We start from the raw sequence: 20,892 nt of genomic DNA, 5'->3' as shown, positions 1-20,892 counted from the left end.
CTACAGTTTTTTTTTTTTTTTTTATTATTAAATTTAACCTTATGTTGACCAATTAAGTTTGTTTTATGTATTGTATCATGGTTGCCAATTTTCATATTCCTATTTGTGACCTTAGTGTCTTCTTTCACTCACATAATGGTATCTAGCATATACATGGCATAAACTGCGAGAATGCTGAAGCCTGAATTGGCTTTTACTGAAGTGTTCCTTGTTTCAGTTTTACCGTGATCCTTAAGGCTGTCTTCTCATGTAATTATCACAAGTCACACCCCACAGTACTATTCCATTAGACAAGAAAGGATTATTTACACAAAATATGCAGTATTTAGGGTTTCAGATGTAAGGTGTGATGATAATCTCCTTAACTTGCTGCTTCCACGGAAGTCTATTATCTATCTATAAATCCAAAAATTTAATTCTGAACATGTTTTTGATGGAATCTCATCATTCATAATATTTTGTCTATTTGGATCACTCGGTTTGAAGTGAATAATATTTTGTTTTTTGTATGTTAACTTCTATACTGACTCTTTCAAAGTGACTTTTGCCTTTTCAATAAAATTTTGAAGCTCTCCAGTAAGGCTGGCTTCATTGTCTGCACAACAAACATTAGATGTGTCGTTGCCATACGTAGTGATCAGATGCGCATTATGTAGAGAACTTGGGGAAATCATTTACGTAACACGAATAGGAATAACCTAAAATGGAGCCCCGAGGAACATCAAAATGTATAATTTTTCTTTTTTTTTTATTCTTGACTATCACCTCTCCAGTACTTCTACATTATCATATATAAATTCTGTACATTGTTGTCTGCCTTTTAAATACGCTTCTTGCAATTGCATGAGTTTTCCAGTGATGCAACTCATTGCAATTTTTGATAAGAACACATCCTGATGTACTCTACTGAAAGCTTTTGAGAGGTCCAGAAATACTCTTCTGCTTGTGACTCTTCATTTATTTTTTCAAGTACATAGAGGCAAATTGTACTTTAACCTCACCTGAAACCATGCTCCACCTACCATATAAGTACTGTTATAATATTAGAAGATTCCTTTTAACATTCTTTTGTCAATCTATTCGCTTATTCTTGAGATTACAGCAATAAGTTTGTATTTCTGAGCTTATTTCCCCTTTTTGTGCAAGGGTTTAACTCAGTCAGTTTCTAATACACATTGTATTAGACAGTTTTTCATTTCTGAGGCTATCTATGTTATCAGTGCATACTGCTTATCTGTGTCATCAGTGCATACTGCAGGTAGTGTACTGCAGTTCTTCTCATTAATGAGTCAGGTGTATGAGGGGAGATGAAAAAAAAAGTCAAGAGTCAGTCACCCAGTTAACACATTAAGAACATCTCCCTCAATTTTTGGAAACAAGCTGGACAGATCACAAAACCTTAAAACTCTAACTGTAAAGACTTATTATCCTACATGGAGACTCGAGATATTCATTTCCAGTGCACTGACTCTAAATTGCACAGTCAACACACATTCATTCTACTTTTCAATTTTATGCCTATAATTTGTACATACTTTCTTCTTAACAGGAAAATTACCCTTTTTTTCACAGAGAAACATACAAAAACTTTCATATTGGCTGCCGTCTTATTAAAAACGTAACTACTCCAAAATTTACGTGCGTGACAAATGTCACAGCTCTCTGTGTTATCAGTCAGAAAGTACAATGCATGAGGAATAAGCTCTTGGAAATCTGATGTACTATTTAAATGAACTCAATAATCTAGATTTAATATATGGTAACTCACGGGACACTGGCTCAAGGGTGATAACAAACAGTAACCAATATTACAAATTATAATACTGTCTCATAGTATTGCAGAACTTCCAAAAGAGATGGTGGCTGTATGATGTTACGTAAAGAAGATACCCAATTCTGTGCACTGAAAACAAACAGCCTAAATGTTGAGAAACATTGTGAGCTTCTTGTTCTTGAGATTATACCACAAAAACAGGTGGTAACATTCAAGTATTTCAAAATAAATTGGGTCAAGTTATGGACCTTTACCTGACCAAATGCAATATAATTATATTGTGTGGTGACTTTAATATAAACTTTGCCATTGAATCACATGGATGAACTGATGTGAGTAATCTACTGAGCACATTCTTTGTCTCTGTCTCAACATAGGCAACATGCCTACAAGAGTAACACTCAAATCCTGCAGTTCAGTCAGTGCTATATTTATAAACACTGTTTCTACACTGGTACTCATTTTACAAAAGTTGCCCAATAGGGTTTTCCAGTACAAGGGTCTCTTACTTACAGAACTGTGTGTAAACAAATCCAAACTCATGTACAGAAGACATACCAACAGTTTAATGTTAAATAAGTACCTGCTGAATTATGAGATTTAGGAAAATGTTCATTGTGAGAATGACTGTGAGAAGTAAACAAAATTATTTGTTGATGTTTTGTCCCATTACTTTAAAATTGCTTTTCCTCTCAAAAGACATATGGAAAAGCTATTGAGGAGTAACAGCTACAACATATGGATCACATAGGGAGTAGTCGCATCCTGTGCAGCCAAAGTAATAGTTATCTAAATTTCCAAAGATGCTGTAAAAAGTATAAAAATATCCTCAAAAAGATAGTAGCCAATACAAAGCAGATCTCAAACCACTTGGCTCAAGGTTTTAACACTTGAGCTGCAAAATTTTAACTCCTTTTCCTATATCAATTCTTTAATGGTTTCTGGGCTCAAGGCTGAAAATCTCCTTAGTTACACACACTCATCTTGGCTTTCTGACTCGTTTAATTCATCTTCCCAATTCAGTGATGACTCACCATCACATAGGTCACTTGCATTCATGGCTTCGGAATCCAAAGAGTCATCTCATAGCTGTAGTTTTCTCCATTTTGAGGGCAGTAGGCCTATGAATGGGTTTCTCTTGTTTCTGTCTAGCAACTTTTTCTTTTATTTTCTCAAACTCTTCCATTTCAGAGGTGTCAGTTACTATTCTAGATTTTCCTCTCCTCCAGTCTTTGCTGTTCTCTTTTCTTGGGTCAGCTCCTAGGAAATGACAAATCATTTCTGGAGTGACAGGCTGGTTCTTGTAGTCCATGGATGATTGTGCTTCAATAAGTGGTTCTTTTGAGTTTTCATGAGTTGGACAGCTCAAGCTTGCATTATCAGTTGACCTCTCAGTGACGCCTGAGGCAGCAAAGTCATCATCCCCAAAAATATTTTCATTCGGGGGAACTGGTCCTGAAACACAAATCCATTCACTTCAAATGGAGAACTGATAGCCAGAGTTGACAACGATTTTGTAGGCATGGAGGAAACACATTTTCAAGATGAGTTCAAGGCAATGGTACATTGTTGGACCAAGTGCATTAATGCATTAATCTACAAGGAGGCAACATTGAAAAATAAAAAAAAGTTCCAATGATGTAAGTGCTTTTTTTTCTATTCTGTTTCGAGAAGTTTTCGAACTGCTCTCATATATTCAGGTATGCTTGGTTGTACAAGGTGATTATAATTAAAGTTAAACTGCTGTAGAAATAACGCCACTTGTCAGAATGACATCAAATTGCAACGGAATATTATTGGACAAGGGAGAAAACGTATGGCAGAAGAAAAATAAATAGTTAAAAAATGTAGCAATAGATGGCACTGTAAACATCATAATTTAATAGTGGTCGACTACAAATGACAAATGAACCATATAACAATGCCTAAGGTGTACGTTTGATGTCAAACAAACTGTACTACTCAAGTGTGCACGGGTGTACAAGTGTGATTTTTTAATTGTCCTGGGGCCAAAAACTGCATAAAAAGCATCACTCACATCAGTTTTTAATTGTCCTGATGCCAAAAACCACATAAAAAGCATCAACCACATCAGTTTTTAACTGTCCTGAGGCCAAAAACTGCATAAAAATCATCAATCAAAAGCAAATCGGATTATTAATTTCTGTGTGACTGGCACAAAACATGTTCAATATGCTGTCCCCCATGTTCTGCAATAAATTGAAATCAAGAAACAGCATGTTCCACAACTGATCGAAGTGTTTCCAGGGCCATGTTCAGACTGTGTTGTGCAATACGTGCCTTCAATGCAGCTAAGTTTGCAATTGGAACACTGAACACAACATCTCTCAGATAGCCCCACAGTCAGAAGTCACAGGGATTAAGATCAGGTGATCGGGACAGTCAGGCTGTAGGGAAATGGCGGCTGATATTCAAGCATTTCCGAAGTGGCACTTCAGCAGCTGCTTAACGGGATTTGCAATGTGCAGAGGTTTGTCATCTTGCATAAAAATGATCCCATCCACACAGTTGGAGAGCTGGAATAACATGGTTGCGCAAAAGACAGTCATAGGATTTACTAGTGATGGTACAGGCAACAGGATTGGAAGCACTTGTCTCTTCGAAAAAATGATGACATAAACCCGCATCACACTGTGACCTTTTCAGGATGAAGTGGTACTGGTTGATTTGCATGTGGATTTTCCATTGCCCATATTTGACAATTCTGTGTATTGACATATCCTGTCAGATGGACGTGGGCTTCGTCTGTCCACAAAATCTTCCACAGTCAATAGTTGTCCACTTCCATGCGAGCAAGAAATTCTAAAGCTAAGTTCTCTCATGCTGGTGGGTGAACAGGAAGTAACTCATGCACATGGGTAATTTTGAATGGATAGGAAAGAAGGATGTTCTGTAGAATTTTACGAACCGCACTCACGGGTATGCCGAATGGTCGGGCAATACTCCGTGCACTAGACGTTTGCACATTACCACTCACCTCCTCCTGCATTGCTGTGGCCACTGATTCCACTGCTGTTGAATCAATTCGTTTCCTCCCTCTACCAGGTTGCACACAAAAGAATGTGTTTTCTCGAATTTCCAAATCTTTTTCTCCAAACCCACAGCAGTCATCAGGCCAACGCTTTTTTTCAAACCCTTCAGTGTCCAGAACTTCTGCAGAGTGGCATGTGCACAGTCATCATTCTTGTACTACAGCTTTACAAGCAGAGCGCGATCCTGCATTGAGACAATCATGGCGAAGGTAGCAGATATGGAAGAAGGAAAAGCCGTATATCCTTCGTGTTTATACCAACTTCAATGGGTCGTGCGCATGACAGGTGTTTTCAGTTACATATTCTGACACATACAGGGCCATCTATTGATCAATTTTCACACTATTTTTTTCTGCCATACATTTTCCCCTTTCTCCAATAATATTCGTTTGCAATTTGACATCACTATGACCAGTGGTGTTATTTCTATAGTGTTTTGAAAATTTAACTTTAATTATAATTACTCTGTACATAGAAGTTACTTTGATTTGTAATTTAGTTTCCAGCACATGATTTTAGCACTATGGCTGAGCTACCATGATAGTCAAAAGAGTTACTACTTTTTAGTTCAAAAATGGTTCAAATGGGTCTGAGCACTATGGGACTTAACATCTACGGTCATCAGTCCCCTAGAACTTAGAACTACTTAAACCTAACTAACCTAAGGACATCACACAACACCCAGTCATGACTGCTGCCCAGTGGTGGAATTAGCATTGCCTGTCTAAGTAAGTTTCATTGGATATGCTTCCAAAGGACCATTTTTTGTTCCTCATGTTTTCAGCCACATTTAGAAATCATTTATTGAATTTAGTAGCCAGTAGTCAATGATTTGAATTTCATATCATCTGTCTCACTGCCACTATTCATCTGGAAATTCAGTACCATTTTTGTTGCTGAATTTGTTTATTTCTTGCTTAATAGTGCCCCAAACTGCCCTTGGAATTTTGAATCTTTTGTCCATAGCACATGCCTTTTTGGTGATAGAATTTTACAATATCGCTTGTAGTACATCTGAAAGTCTTGATAAGAGCTAGTTCTTTTTATTAAATTAAGTTCTCTCTTCCTAGCCCATGAGATTATGATCCCTAACGTTAGCCATCCATTTTCTCAGTTTCCACCCCTGGCCCCTTGTAAAGGAAAACTGGATTTGTAATGCTGTAAGAATATTTTTAGGAAAGAGTTTATCATCTAATGGGTCTTCTAGGTAAACTTCACCCAGTTTTCATCCAGTATATTCTCTCTTAATAATGTAACTGATTCAGCATTTACAATTCTGTGGAAATTTTCCTTTCTGAGCGAAACCTGACTGATGGAGATGCTTCATTGATGCTATTTGATCATCTCAGTCAGATAAACTATATATTATGGGGCTCACTTTTTTTTAAATTAGGGATAAAAACGTGAATAAGAACAAATTGCTATTCACCGCATAGAGTGTCTGTTAATCAGCAGACAAACAATTTAAAAGTAGACTAATCAATTGGACATAGTCATTCATCACATTTACACAAGCACAATGTGCACATATACATCACCACTGCCATCTCTGGGCACTGAAGCCCAACTGCAATGAGTGGCAATCTCAGCTAATGTGGGTAGTGGTGGGGCAGAAAAGGCATACGGGCAGCAGTGTGGGTGTGGGGTAAAACACTGTAGTGGTGCCTATGGGTGTGTACAAGGTTAGTGAGGCAGGATGGTGGGCTGCTAGGTGCAGCATTGGGAGGCTGTGCTGAGGGGGAGGGGGGGGGGGGGGAGGAGAGAGATAGAGAAGGGAAAAGAAAAGATCTATGCAGGTGTGCTGGGGGAAGGAGGGGAGGGGGGGGGGAGACAGAAGACATGATGAGGGAGGTTGGAGTGGGAACAGAGAAGAGTACAGAGGGCAGTTCAAAACATCCCAACTAAATGAGTCTAAGAGTGCCTTTGTAGCTAAGGCGTGTGAGGATTGGTGCTGTTATCCTACAAGAACACTCCTCTGGTCGGCATTCTTCTCCCTTTGTTTTAAATGCTCCTTTGAGTTTTTGGGTCTCTTGATATTGTCATGCATTGATAGTCTCCTCCTGAGGCAGAAATTTGACCAAAATGATGCCTCTTCTGTCCCAAAGCATTGAGACCATGATGTTTTTGCCCACAGTTGTGGCTTTGGATTTTTCGATACATGGGGAATTGGTGTGACATCACTGTGTTACCTGTCTTTTTGTCTCAGGTGTGTAATGAGCCACCCGTGTTTCATCTCCACCCACAATAGAGCTCTGAAAGTCCTCACTTTCCAATTCAAGTCACTCTAGAAAGTGACTTGGTTTGTCTTATGCTGCTCTGTCAGCTGTTTTGGGACCCATCTTGCACACAGTTTCCAGTATCCCAGAATTTCCATGAGTGTTTTGTATATGAGCATTCTGGAGAGTTGTGGAAACATTGCAGAAATTTCATCCACTGTCAACTGGCAGTCTTCACCAACAGTTTCCTAGATTTTTTTGCACCAACTCATCAGTTAAAATGGAAGGCCATTGGCTCCCCTGTTCATATGAACATTTGTTCTGTCTCCACTAAACTTCCTACAACACTTAAACACACTCATTCCATTCATAAAACCTTCATTGTAAATCATTTTGATTCCCGAAAAATTTTGATAGGTCTTATTCCTTCCTTGAGTAGGAGGCAGATCACAGCATGTGGCTCGCACTTGCCAGGATTTCTTACCGACATTTTGCGTGGAACTGGACACTACAAGGTGAGTTAGGTACTACATGTTTCTGCAATGCTCGCTCTGGTCAGGATATCCCCTCTCTACCACTCAGTGTAGCTAATTAACATTATGGTCACAGTATTTTCTGAACATGCCTCATAAAATGCTGCACAGTTGTTGCAGCTAAGTTGGTAGATTACATGGCTGCTTCTAGGGGTAGCCCTGCACTGTATGGGACAGTATGTGTCTGTGACAGGACTGGAGATGGTGATATTGGTAGCATGCATCAGACAGTTCTCATATTCAAGACAAAGATACATGGATACAAGTCATGGGGCAAAGGCTTTGGAGCAGGAGTGGAATAGAGCAGAAGAGGATTTTGTGTAGGTTGGCTGGATGGTGGAATATCCCTGTGGGAAATGTGTGGAGGACATTTCGCATTTCATGGCATGATGAGAGGCAGTTGAAACCCTGGCGAAGAACGTGATCCAGTTGCTCCAATTCTGGCTGTTACAGAGTCACAAGGGGCTGCTCCTTTATAACCATTCAGTTTGACAAGATGTGAAAAGTAATTTCCAGCTGTGAAGACCCCAGCACGACCCTCCGCATTTTTGGAGAGGGACTGCTCATCACAGCTAATGTGCCGACTGCAAGTGGCAATGCTTTATAGAAAGGACTTTTTGGTGTGGGATGGTTAGCAGTTGTCAGAATGGAAGTATTGTTGATGGCTGGTAGGTTTGATGTGAATGGGGTAGCTGATGGAGCCATCTGTGAAGTGGAATTTGACATTGAAGAATGACTTGTTGGGCTGAGGAGGACTCAGTGAAGCATATGGGTGGAAAGGTGGTGAGGTTCTGAAGGGACGTGGATAGTAACTTCGTCCTTAAAGATAGATTTAGAAATTATCAGTCACTGTTTCGTCTTTGCTGGGAATGTTACTTCAAAAGTCAAATGAATGTTGGATATCAGTAACTCTGAATGCCATATATCTGAAATATCCTAGATGAAATCTATATTAAAATCTCCATATACAATCACTTTTCAATTATTTCTAATTAGCACTATTAGTGCCCACTTCTAATTGCTTAATGACTTTTAAAACATTTCCTATTGGGGGCCTATAGACTGTCAGAACTGTTATCGTGTATCAAAGTAAAATTTAATCGAGAACTGAAATAGACCTACTATCTTGTATGTTTCGAAGCTTACTACTGAAATACAGCTCTCAAATAGCTGTTCAATTCAATATTCACAGTGGTCTATGGCTTGGGACTTTATATCGCTTTTTGTGTATGGAGACATTAGCCCTTTCTTCTTGTTACACCTACAGTAATGTGATACTAACTTGCATCCAGGTAGATGTGTGTGTTCAATCCCCGTGACTTCCAAATGATGTTTTATGCATAACATATCTGTGGAAATATGTTTAGATTTCTCCATGTCTGGTATGATATGAGAAGCTCATTTTCTTTCTGAACAAGCTTCCTATGTTTTGATAGAAATGTCAAAATTGTATTATGATAGTTAACATTTGCACTGTCTAAACTGCCATTTTTTTCTCCATTTACTGTTGTGTGTCCACAGTTATTCAGCAGCTCCGTCTTTTGGAGACGTTTATCCTAAAAACACCTCGTGAAAATGTTACATATCACAGGGATTGAACACTGAATGCTTCTGGAAATTAGTCACGCAAGTAACCTCTTACCAGAAACATTCATATGTAGACCATGCTAAGTTTAGTGTGACTATGCAAGAAGTGACAAATTAATCACAACCACATGTGATTGCCTCATTCTGCTGAGAGACTCTTGAAGCTCGCCATTAAACACATTCAGCAGATAGCTTCATCCAGAATTTGTCATATCACTCAAAGAGTGACACCATCTTCACATTTGTGTGAGGAGCATCCCAGCTATGTCCTTGATGTCAGCCTCAATTTTCTGGTTGTGGTTGTGGTTAAGGTTCAAAATGTTCCCAGCACCCTCCAATAACTGCTACGTGACCTTCTTTACCAATATCTTTCACCCAAGAATGTAAACCACAGATGATATCACTAAGACATGCACTTGGTTTGTAAATACTAGTTACTTGCATTTGCTAACCAGTGATGTTTGTACTAGTTCAAACATGCCCCTGCCAGAACTAATCCTTAGCAGAAGAACCTTTGTGGTTTTTTTTTTTTTTTTTAAAAAAAAAAAAATCTATGTGACTACTACCAATCTTTGACTGCACTTTTTCCCCTGTCTTGTCAGTGATCTTAAATTCCTTGGATTGTCTGCCCGCTTCTGTTTATGATTTCCAGAGCAATGTTGCTGTCGGAGACATCTAAACTAAATCTAGTAGACTAGCAGCATCTCTTAAACCTCTTGCCTGATCTGGCCTGCTTGACCACAATTTAGTCATCTTCCTATTCCTAACTTTATTGCTGCACTACAGCTCTCAACTATTTCAGTTCTTCCTGTGCTACTGCCAGATCAATCCCAAAAACTAACCACATCTCTATCCTTGCTGGTTGCTACACAGTACCCAACATGAAAAAAGTGTTGGCAGTCTTCACACTGTTAAAACATTTCTCGCTATTCTGTCACAGTTTCCACACATGTCCAGTGTGATGACATTTTATTTTATTTTATTTACTAGAAAAATTACTCAGCACCAGCTGCTTAATGAGAAATTGTGATTACACTATTTTTTATGGTTTTGTTGAATAAAAAATAAATGACCTACATAATTTATATAAACACCTAAATAAAATAGGATTCCAGTAGAGGACATCACAGCAAAGAGTGAAATGAACTGGAACTCTGCATAAATTTATTGTGCACGAGTACAAATGGAACAAAAATGAATCAGAATCATCTACTATCCTTCAAAATAGTCCCCCAGTACATCCCCACAGCATTGCTATCAATAGGGAGGGCACTAAACACCATTGGCATTGTCATCAATGTGTGTCACCTGTTGTCAAAATTCCATTAGGCTATCCACCCTGTGAGGAAGCCTGGAGATACTGGTAGGTCTCAGATAGATTATATAATCGTAAAACAGAGATTCAGGAACCAGGTTTTGAATTGCAAGACATTTCCAGGGGCAGATGTGGAGTCTGACCACAATGAACTAATGAGGAGGTATTGAATAGAATTGGAGAGAAGAGAAATCTGTAGCACAACTTGACTAGAAGGAGGGATCGGTTGGTAGGGCATATTCTGAGGCATAAAGTGATCACCAATTTAGTATTGGAGGGCAGTGTGGAGGGTAAAAATTGTAGAGGGAGACCAAGACATGAATACACTGAACAGATTCAGAAGTATGTAGGTTGCATTAGGTACTGGGAGATGAAGAAGCTTGCAAAGGATAGAATAGCATGGAGAGCTGCATCAAACCAGTCTCTGGACTGAAGACCACAACAACAGCATCCACCCTGTTTGCAAAGCACCTCCCACACAACAGTTTCTTCAGTTGTGGAATGAGGTCAAAGTCACATGGATTGAGGTCTGGTGAACAGAGTGCACCGCTACAAACAATTCTTGATAACGTCTGCAGAGGGGGCTATAGCATTACCATGGAGATCACTGCATTATCCACGAGTGCCAGATGTTTTCACCAAAGTGTACATCACAGAAGGTACAGCAGAAAGTTGCGGTATATTGTGGCTGACATACAGCAGACTGAGCATGACCTTAATGAGTGATGGATTCTGTTACACCTTGTGGCATTGTGATGAACCTACATAACACTATTCTGGTTTATACACTCGTGCCTACATTTCGTCAATCACAATAATGCGACTGTGCACGTCATTTCCTTTCAGCTCAAATCAATCCAGGTTGATATGGCCGGTCTCAAATTGTGTCAACTTCAACATCTTTGTTAAGCAATGTGGTACCCATTTTGAACACTTCTTGCACACCTTCAGGTCCTGCTATAAAATGTGGAACACTGTTGTCCTCAGCTTTCTCATTCATTTGTTAAGTCTTGCACAGACTAACATTGGTCATCTATTGAACACAGTCCACTAACAGCCACGGACAACTCAGTATGGGCAGACATGGGCTGCCAACTTTGTGGCAAGTCTGTTGATACTGCATGTCCATGTCGGTTAGCCTCCACTCAACATGCAGCTGTTCAATGGGGCAATGCTCTGTCACCCACAGTTGCTTGTAGTTCTGCACGACATGGAGTAGCATTTCTGCCAGCAAGAAAGGCAAATTTTCAGTTGCAGTGTGCTGATTTTTTCTGCTACTGGAGACACTTAACCCTTATCACCTTTATAAATTAGTACAGTAATATCATCTACATCATCTTTAATAAATAACCATATCTAATATTAGTGGATTCACATTGGAAAAAACTGTTCTCAAGCTTTTTGACAGAAATCTCGGCCATGGTTTAGGCCAAACTGTTCCCCATGGATAACCTGTCATGTTGATAAACTATTCTGTCATTAAGTTTGAATTAATCAAAGGATAGACCTAATTTTAAAATTTCTATGAGATTAACACACTCACCACAACTCACCTTTCTATGTGACAAGAGATTCTTCTTTATAATGTCTAGAATTTCACTGACAGCTAAGTTTACATTTTAAGTTTTCAATATTGAATGAAGTAAGTGCCACTCCTTTTGGAATCTTAATATCCTTAGTGAATACAAAACAATTATTCATATTACACAATCTGCTAAAACTATAAGATGCTTCAATTCCTTTATCACATTCTTTATTAATTTCATAATTAGGGTGGGACACGTTATTAAAAATAAGTTTAATCAGATGCTTGGCTTTATGCAGTTCAATTTTTGCACTTATCTCTGAAATGGGCAGATTCATCATGATCATTTTCTTCATTTATTTATTGTCATAAAAAATTTAAAGTTTCTGTTTACTGTCTTCTGAAATTCAGTGATTGGATGCTTTTTAACCTCTTTAATATTCTTGTAATTACAAAACTACATCATTTTTTTGTGCATAGCCATAATCCCGAATGATGACAATCCAGTTGCTCTTAACTGCCTTTGTGATTTTAGCTTTATTCTGTTCCAACTTATTATTTAGACTTTTAATTGTGAGCATATTTGTAAGTTCTTAATCTGGAAATTTTATACAAGCCACCGAGAAGCTACAATTTAAACATACTGGAAGAAATAGAAATCTTTGTTCATGTTAAGAGAAATCCATACTGTTTGCTTAATGAACAAAACTACTTCAGATTAAACTGATATTTTGATGTATCTGAAGACCGGCTGGTGTAGCAATTCAAAAAATGCTGGGTTATGTTGGAGCTGGTGCCTTCCTGTCCTCCCAACAGGTGCATGTTCAGGTGCAAGTTGTGGATTATCTGGTCACAACTCCAGTGTAAATATTCCAGGTACACACAATAGTCAAAGAGGGCAGTTATAGTAATGTCTAACATTTCTTTTTAATTTTAATTAACGACCTTGCTATATGTCTAACAATAAAATCATAATTATGTTATACCGTCACTATTTTATGAAAATTTAGCATTCATATACTTTCTTTATTTGATCTTATGCTTACATTTGTAATTTTGCATCTTCTGTTAAAGTGCTTCCACTGTAACATTAATCCATAGTACATTTAATTATGATTATAGATTTGAATAATTTTATGGAAAATGTATGTATGAATCCCATAAAAATTTTAGATGCTACATTCGATAGTGTGTCTACACTAGTTCCATCTAACACCATAGCTTGTTGTACTGGAGTAAAGTAGCATTAGTCCATGATACTCTTGTGCACTGAATTTTTTGAAGAGAGACTGTGTATTGATGTTGTTTTAGTACAGTATCTTTCGCTTTTACTTGTATGTATGTAATATTTTGTGTTTTAATAATGTACAGAAAGTTCTGGTTGAGAATTGTGTATTATTTAGGAAGAAAGGAGATGACTCACCAAAAGGCGGAAGTGCTGTTTCGTCGACAGGTACCCGAACAACAGGTACAGAGCTTAGCTAGCTTTCGGAGTGCACTTCCTTTTTCAAGCTTGTAGGAAAAACACACACACAAACACACACACTTTCACTCATATGCACATGCCTGTCTCCCTACATTGTGCTCAGTCAACTTCCAGCTCTTTCCTGGCCCACGGTGAGTACTGGGGTGAGGTGGGGGTGTGGGGTGAGGAATGGAGAGAGGCGGGAGGTAGGTAGGAGGGATCGGAACAAGCGTCTAGCGGCTTGTGGAAGAGTGGGCATGCGCGCACGTGCACACACACACACACACACACACACACACACACACACACTATTGGGTGGGGGTCTGAGGGCAGTGAGTTACCTTAGGTTTGGGCCAGAAAGGTTATGGGAGTGAAAGATGTGCTATAAGGATAGTCCCATATATGCATGTCAGAAAAGCTGGTGGTGGTGGGGAGGATCCATATGGCACACACTGTGAAGCAGCCATTGAAATCTCACATGTTGTGCTCTGCTGCATGTTGTGTCACTGGGTGGTCCATTTTATTTTTGGCAACAGTTTGATGGTGGTCATTCATTCTAGTTGACAGGTTGTCATACCAATCTAAAATGCTGTTTAGTGATTGCAGCAGACCTTGTTTGTAATGTGGCACGGCCTCTGATGGGGTACGATAAGCCTGTGACATCACTGGAGTAGGTAGTGTTGGGTGGATGGATTGGGCAGGCCTTGCATTTGGGCCTTCCACAGGCATAAGATTCCTGTGGCAGAGGACGGAGGTGGGAGTGGCATAGGGATGGTCTAGGATGTTGTGGAGGTTGGTTGGGCAGCGGAACACCACTTTGGGAGGGGTCGGAAGTATCTCGGGTAGTGTGTCCCTCATTTCAGAGTATGATGATAGGTAATCAAAGCCATGACGAAGGACATCGTTCAGTTGTTCGAGTCCAGGGTGGTACTGGGTGAAACGGGGGGAGGGGGTGCTTCTTTGTGGCTGGTTTTTCGGATGGCTGTGAGGATCAGGTGAGTGTGAGAATATGGCACAGGAGATCTGTTTGTGAATTATGTCTGGAGGGTAATGGCTGTCTGCAAAAGCCTTTGTGAGTCCTTCAGCATACTGGATGAGGGAGTTCTCATCACTGTACATGCATTTACCATGGGTGTCCAGGCTATATGGGAGGGATCTTTTGGTGTGGAAGGGGTGGCAGCTATCAACATGCAGGAACTGTTGGTGATTAATGGGTTTGATATGGACTGAAGTGTGGATGGAGCCATCTGAGAAGAGGAGATCGACATTTAGGAAGGTGACTTGATGAGGACCAATGAAGTGGATGGGAGAGAAGGTGTTGAGATTGTGGAGGAATGAGGGTAAGGTGCCCTGGCCTTGGGTCCAGGTTATAAAGATGTCATCAATAAACCTGAACCAGACCAGGGGTTTGTGATATTGGGGTGCTAAGAATGTTTCCCCTAGGTGGCTCATGAAGAGGTTGGCATAAGAGGGTGCCATGTGGGTGGCCATAGCTGTGCCATGAATTTGTTTGTATATATGCCCTCCAAAGATGAAAGAGTTATGGGTTAGGATGCAGTTGGTTAGCAGTGCAAGGAATGAAATGGTGGATCTGAAATCTGCTGGGCGGTGGGAGAGGTAGTGTTCAATCGCAGCCAGGTCATGGGCATGAGGGATGTTGGTATGTAAGCAGGTTGCATCAGAAGTGACTAGTAGGAATATGGTAGATAAGGGTATGGGGATGATGGAGAGCCAATGCAGGAAGTGGTTGGTATCTTTAACGTGAGAGGCTAGGTTCTGGACAATTGGTTGTAGATGTTGATCAACAAGAGCCAAGATTCTTTCATTAGGAGAACTGTAACCAGGCACAATGTTGCATCCGGGATTGTTAAGTTTGTGCATTTTTGGAAACATGTAGAAGGTGGGTATGCAGACTGTTGTTGGGGTGAGTAGAGAGATGGATTCAGGGGAGAAGTCGAGAAGGGCCTAAGCCCAAGGATTTCAGCAGGGAGTGGAGGTTATATTGGACTTCTGGGATGGGGTCATTTTGGCAGAGCTTGTAGGTGAAGGTTTCAGACAACTGGCAGAGGCCCTCTGCTAGTTGGTCACACTGGTTCATCACAACAATAAAGGAATCTTTGTCTGCAGGGAGGTGATCAAATCGGGATCTGTTTTTAGTTTGTTTAGGGCAGTCATTTCCTCTGCTGAAAGGTTGTTGTTCTTTATGGGAGGGACCTGGGAAAGGATAGTGAGGCCAGGTTGGAAGTTAGGAATTCTTGGAATGTGAACGGAGGACAGTTAGATGGGAGTGTCCTGGTTGGATGGTGGTATGAACTGGGGCAGACAGGGTTTGATGTTGGGAATGGATTAGCTTTGGTTGGAGGGGCTGGTGGCAAAGAATAATTTAATGGCACATACAATGTGGTAGTTTTTCATGCATCTTGGTGTTCACATCATATATCCTGAACTATATGTGGTAGTATGATATACTTTTCTAGGCGCATTTAGCACACATATGGATACTGCTTGTGAAACTTATTTGAATACGGTTAGTAGCAAAGAATTAACACACTTAAACATCGTGCACCTCATTGTTTATGATGTCATATCCTCTTAACTATGATAGGTAGGTGATTCTTACCCCCCACAGCAACAGTTGCCTGACAGTAAGGGATGTGTGTACTAAGTTTGGTTGAAATTGGACCTGGTGTTTAGGAGGAGATGTGGAAAACACACATACAAATACACACTTCTATAATATGTATGGATTAAGGAACAGTGTGAGTAAACAGCTGTTACTCCAGTCCCATCTTGTTTTCTTTCTTTCCAATCTGCAATATGGACTTTTGCTCTGGAACAATTTCCCAGGAGCTAAATGTATTTTCAGATGGCATAAAAATATAATCAAATGTTCAGTAGGATTATGGCACAGGGAGTCCTGCAGAATCTACTTTAATCTGGAAAATTTCAACATGAGATGTAATGTAGCATGTACACAATGCCATAAACGGTCACTTGGATTTGTGTTCCTCGATATGTGCTGTAGTTCCTAATAATTATAACCACATGAGCATAAAATTTTTCAGTAAGTTACCATACCGAACTCATACAACACCACTAAATAAATATAAGAGCGTATTACAAACATGGCTAAAATAAGTGGATTCAATTGAGGAATTCCCAGAAACTAATAAATATATGTCTTTTAAGTGATACAGAAAATTTTTTAGTTCTTAAATAAGCTAGTTGTTTCCTATGTTTTTGACTGGTTACTGAATAAATCTTGACTCCGCCACAAGTTTGACAAAGCTTGTTGTATGAAAAAATATTAAAAAACGAATAAAATATTGTACTCTTTTCTTCTCTATCATACATACTCCACAAGCCACCAAACGGTGAGTGGTGGACTGTAGGCCTGTTGCCCTCAATTGGTAATTCACAGTAACTCATTTGAGAAAAGGGCAAGCTGAGTTTTGCATGAGCGATGCTTTCTAAAACCTTGCTGATTCGTGGACATAAGCTTTTCAGTCTCTAGGAAATTTGTGATATTCGAATTCAGAATATCTTCAAGAATTTTGCAGGAAACTAATGTTAATGATACTGATCTGTAATTTTGTGGGTCTGTTCTTTCACTTTTCTTATATACAGAAGTTACCTGTCCTTTTCTCCAGTTGCTTATGACTTTGCACTGGGTGAGAGAATTGTGATAACTGGAAACTAAGTAAGGGGCTAGCTCTGATCACTACGGGACTTAACATCTGAGGTCATCAGTCCCCTAGAACTTAGAACTACTTAAACCTAACTAATCTAAGGACATCACACACATCCACGCCTGAGGCAGGATTCGAACCCGCGACCGTAGCAGTCGGGCGCTTCCGGCCTGAAAGGCTTAGAACCGCTTGGCCACCGCGGCTGGCAAGTAAGGGGCCAATGCCGTAGAATACTCTTTGTAAAATAGAATTGGGATTCCATCCAGACCTGGCAACTTATTTGTTTTCAACTCTTTCAGTTGTTTCGCTACACCTGGGATGCTTATTACTATGTTCTCCATATATGACTCTTTGCAATACTCAAATGACAGTATGTTTGTATGATACTTCTGTGTAAACAATTTCTTAAACACAAAATTTAAAATTTTGTGTTCCATTTTGCCATCTTCTACTGCCAACAAACTGGTCAATGAGTGACTGCATGGAATCCTTGGTATATATTATCAGAATTTTCATTGGTTCTTGACCAGATCTTTTTCTAAGGTATGCATAAGTATCTTTTCAAATACACACAAATGTCTTCTAACCTTTGCCTATCGTCATATGTGCATTCTCTTTGAACTGAGAGTGCAACAGCCTTTGGTTTCTCAGCGTTTTCTGAATGTTGTTGTTAAACCATGGTGGGTCTTTTCCACCCTTAATCCACTTACCAGGCATATACTTGTCCAGGGCATGATTTACAGTCTGTTTAAACTTTGTCCATATTTCCTCTATGTCATTATACTGGCACTAAATGATGTCAGTTCACTGGCTCAGTGAGATGCTAACAACTGCTCATCTGCTCTTTCTAGCACAAACACTATCCTGGTCGACTGATTATTAACTTCTGTAACCATAGTCACCCCCCTATAAACCATGGCCCTTGCCGTTGGTGGGGAGGCTTGCGTGCCTCAACGATACAGATAGCCGTACCGTAGGTGCAACCACAATGGAGGGGTATCTGTTGAGAGGCCAGACAAACGTGTGGTTCCTGAAGAGGGGCAGCAGCCTTTTCAGTAGTTGCAGGGGCAACAGTCTGGATGATTGACTGATCTGGTCTTGTAACACTAACCAAAATGGCCTTGCTGTTCTGGTACTGCAAACAGCTGAAAGCAAGGGGAAACTACAGCCGTAATTTTTTCCGAGGGCATGCAGCTTTACTGTATGATTAAATGATTTTGGCGTCCTCTTGGGTAAAATATTCCGGAGGTAAAATAGTCCCCCATTCGGATCTCTGGGCGGGGACTACTCAGGAGGATGTCGTTATCAGGAGAAAGAATACTGGCGTTCTATGGATCAGAGCGTGGAATGTCAGCTCCCTTAATCGAGCAGGTGGGTTAGAAAATTTAAAAAGGGAAATGGATAGGTTAAAGTTAGATATAGTGGGAATTAGTGAAGTTCGATGGCAGGAGGAACAAGACTTTTGGTCAGGTGAATACAGGGTTATAAATACAAAATCAAATACGGGTAATGCAGGAGTAGGTTTAATAATGAATTTAAAAAAATAGGAGTTTGGGTAAGCTACTACAAACAGCATAGTGAACGCATTATTGTGGCCAAGATAGACACGAAGCCCATGTCTACTGCAGTAGTACAAATTTATATGCCAACTAGATCTGCAGATGATGAAGAAATTGATGAAATGTATGATGAGATAAAAGAAATTATTCAGGTAGTGAAGGGAGACGAAAATTTAATAGTCATGGGTGACTGGAATTCGAGAGTAGGAAAAGGCAGAGAAGGAAACATAATGGGTGAATATGGATCGGGGGAGAGAAATGAAAGAGGAAGCCGTCTGGTAGAATTTTGCACAGAGCATAACTTAATCATAGCTAACACTTGGGTCAAGAATCATAAAAGAAGGTTGTATACATGGAAGAATCCTGGAGATACTAGAAGGTATCAGATAGATTATATAATGGTAAGACACAGATTTAGGAACCAGGTTTTAAATTGTAAGACATTTCCAGGGGCAGATGTCGACTCTGACCACAATCTACTGGTTATGAACTGTGGATTAAAACTGAAGACATTGCAAAAAGGTGGGAATTTGAAGAGATTTGACCTGGATAAACTGATAGAACCAGAAGTTGTAGAGAGATTCAGGGAGAGCATTAGGGAACGATTGACAAGAATAGGGGAAAGAAATACTGTAGAAGAAGAAGGGATGAAGTAGTGAAGGCAGCAGAGGATCAAGTAGGTAAAAAGACGAGGGCTAGTAGAAATCCTTGGGTAACTGAAGAAATATTGATTTTAATTGATGAAAGGAGAAAATATAAAAATGCAGTAAATGAAGCAGGCAAAAAGGAATACAAACGACTCAAAAATGAGATCAACAGGAAGTGCAAAATGGCTAAGCAGGGATGGCTAGAGGACAAATGTAAGGATGTAGAGGCTTATCTCACTAGGGGTAAGATAGATACTGCCTACAGGAAAATTAAAGAGACCTTTGGAGAAAAGAGAGCCACTTGAATGAATATCAAGAACTCAGATGGAAACCCAGTTCTAAGCAAAGAAAGGAAAGCAGAAAGGTGGAAGGAGTATGTAGAGGATCTATACAAGGGCGATGTACTTGAGGACAATATTATGGAAATGGAAGAGGATGTAGATGAAGATGAAATGGGATATATGATACTGCGTGAAGAGTTTGACAGGGCACTGAAAGACCTAAGTCGAAATAAGGCCCCGGGAGTAGACAACATTCCATTAGAATTACTGACAGCCTTGGGAGAGCCAGTCCTGACAAAACTCTACCATCTGGTGAGCAAGATGTATGAGACAGGCGAAATTCCCTGACTTCAAGAAGAATATAATAATTCCAATCCCAAAGGTGTTGATAGATGCGAAAATTACCCAACTATCAGTTTAATAAGTCACAGCTGCAGAATACTAACGCGAATTCTTTACAGACGAATGGAAAAACTGGTAGAAGCCGACCTCGGCGAAGATCAGTTTGGATTCCGTAGAAATGTTGGAACACGTGAGCCAATACTGACCCTATGACTTACCTTAGAAAATAGATTAAGGAAAGGCAAACCTACGTTTCTAGCATTTGTAGACTTAGAGAAAGCTTTTGACAATGTTGACTGGAATACTCTCTTTCACATTCTGAAGGTGGCAGGGGTCAAATACAGGGAGCGAAAGGCTATTTACAATTTGTACAGAAAGCAGATGGCAGTTATAAGAGTCGAGGGGTATGAAAGGGAAGCAGTGGTTGGGAAGGGAGTGAGACAGGGTTGTAGCCTATCCCCGATGTTATTCAATCTGTATATTGACCAAGCAATAAAGGAAACAAAAGAAAAGTTCGGAGTAGGTATTAAAATCCATGGAGAAGAAATAAAAACTTTGAAGTTCGCCGATGACATTGTAATTCAGTCAGAGAGAGCAAAGGACTTGGAAGAGCAGCTGAACTGAATGGACAGTGTCTTGAAAGGAGGGTATAAGATGAATATCAACAAAAGCAAAACGAGGATAATGGAATGTAGTCGAATTAAGTCGGGTGATGCTGAGGGAATTAGATTAGGAAATGAGACACTTAAAGTAGTGAAGAAGTTTTGCTATTTGGGGAGCAAAATAACTGATGATGGTTGAAGTAGAGAGGATATAAAATGTAGAATGGCAATGAAAGCGTTTCTGAAGAAGAAAAATTTGTTAACATCGAGTATAGATTTAAATGTCAGGAAGTCGTTTCTGAAA

The 20,892-nt window shown here is 39.7% G+C and overlaps 1 protein-coding gene across 1 annotated transcript in view; it reads right to left on the bottom strand.

Annotated features, from left to right (window-relative positions):
* Positions 1 to 2,689: 2,689 nt before the first annotated feature.
* Positions 2,690 to 20,892, bottom strand: part of LOC126484084 (putative phosphatidate phosphatase) — a 115,765-nt gene continuing 97,562 nt past the window's right edge. Inside the window, exon 7 of the mRNA XM_050107456.1 lies at positions 2,690 to 3,229. Coding sequence (XP_049963413.1) covers positions 2,853 to 3,229 — 377 coding nt within the window. The 3' untranslated portion in view covers positions 2,690 to 2,852. The remainder of the gene's footprint in view (positions 3,230 to 20,892) is intronic.

Source organism: Schistocerca serialis, chromosome 6, assembly GCF_023864345.2.
Source record: "Schistocerca serialis cubense isolate TAMUIC-IGC-003099 chromosome 6, iqSchSeri2.2, whole genome shotgun sequence".
In the NCBI taxonomy this organism is placed as follows: domain Eukaryota; kingdom Metazoa; phylum Arthropoda; class Insecta; order Orthoptera; family Acrididae; genus Schistocerca; species Schistocerca serialis.
This window is presented reverse-complemented; position numbering and strand designations above follow the sequence as displayed.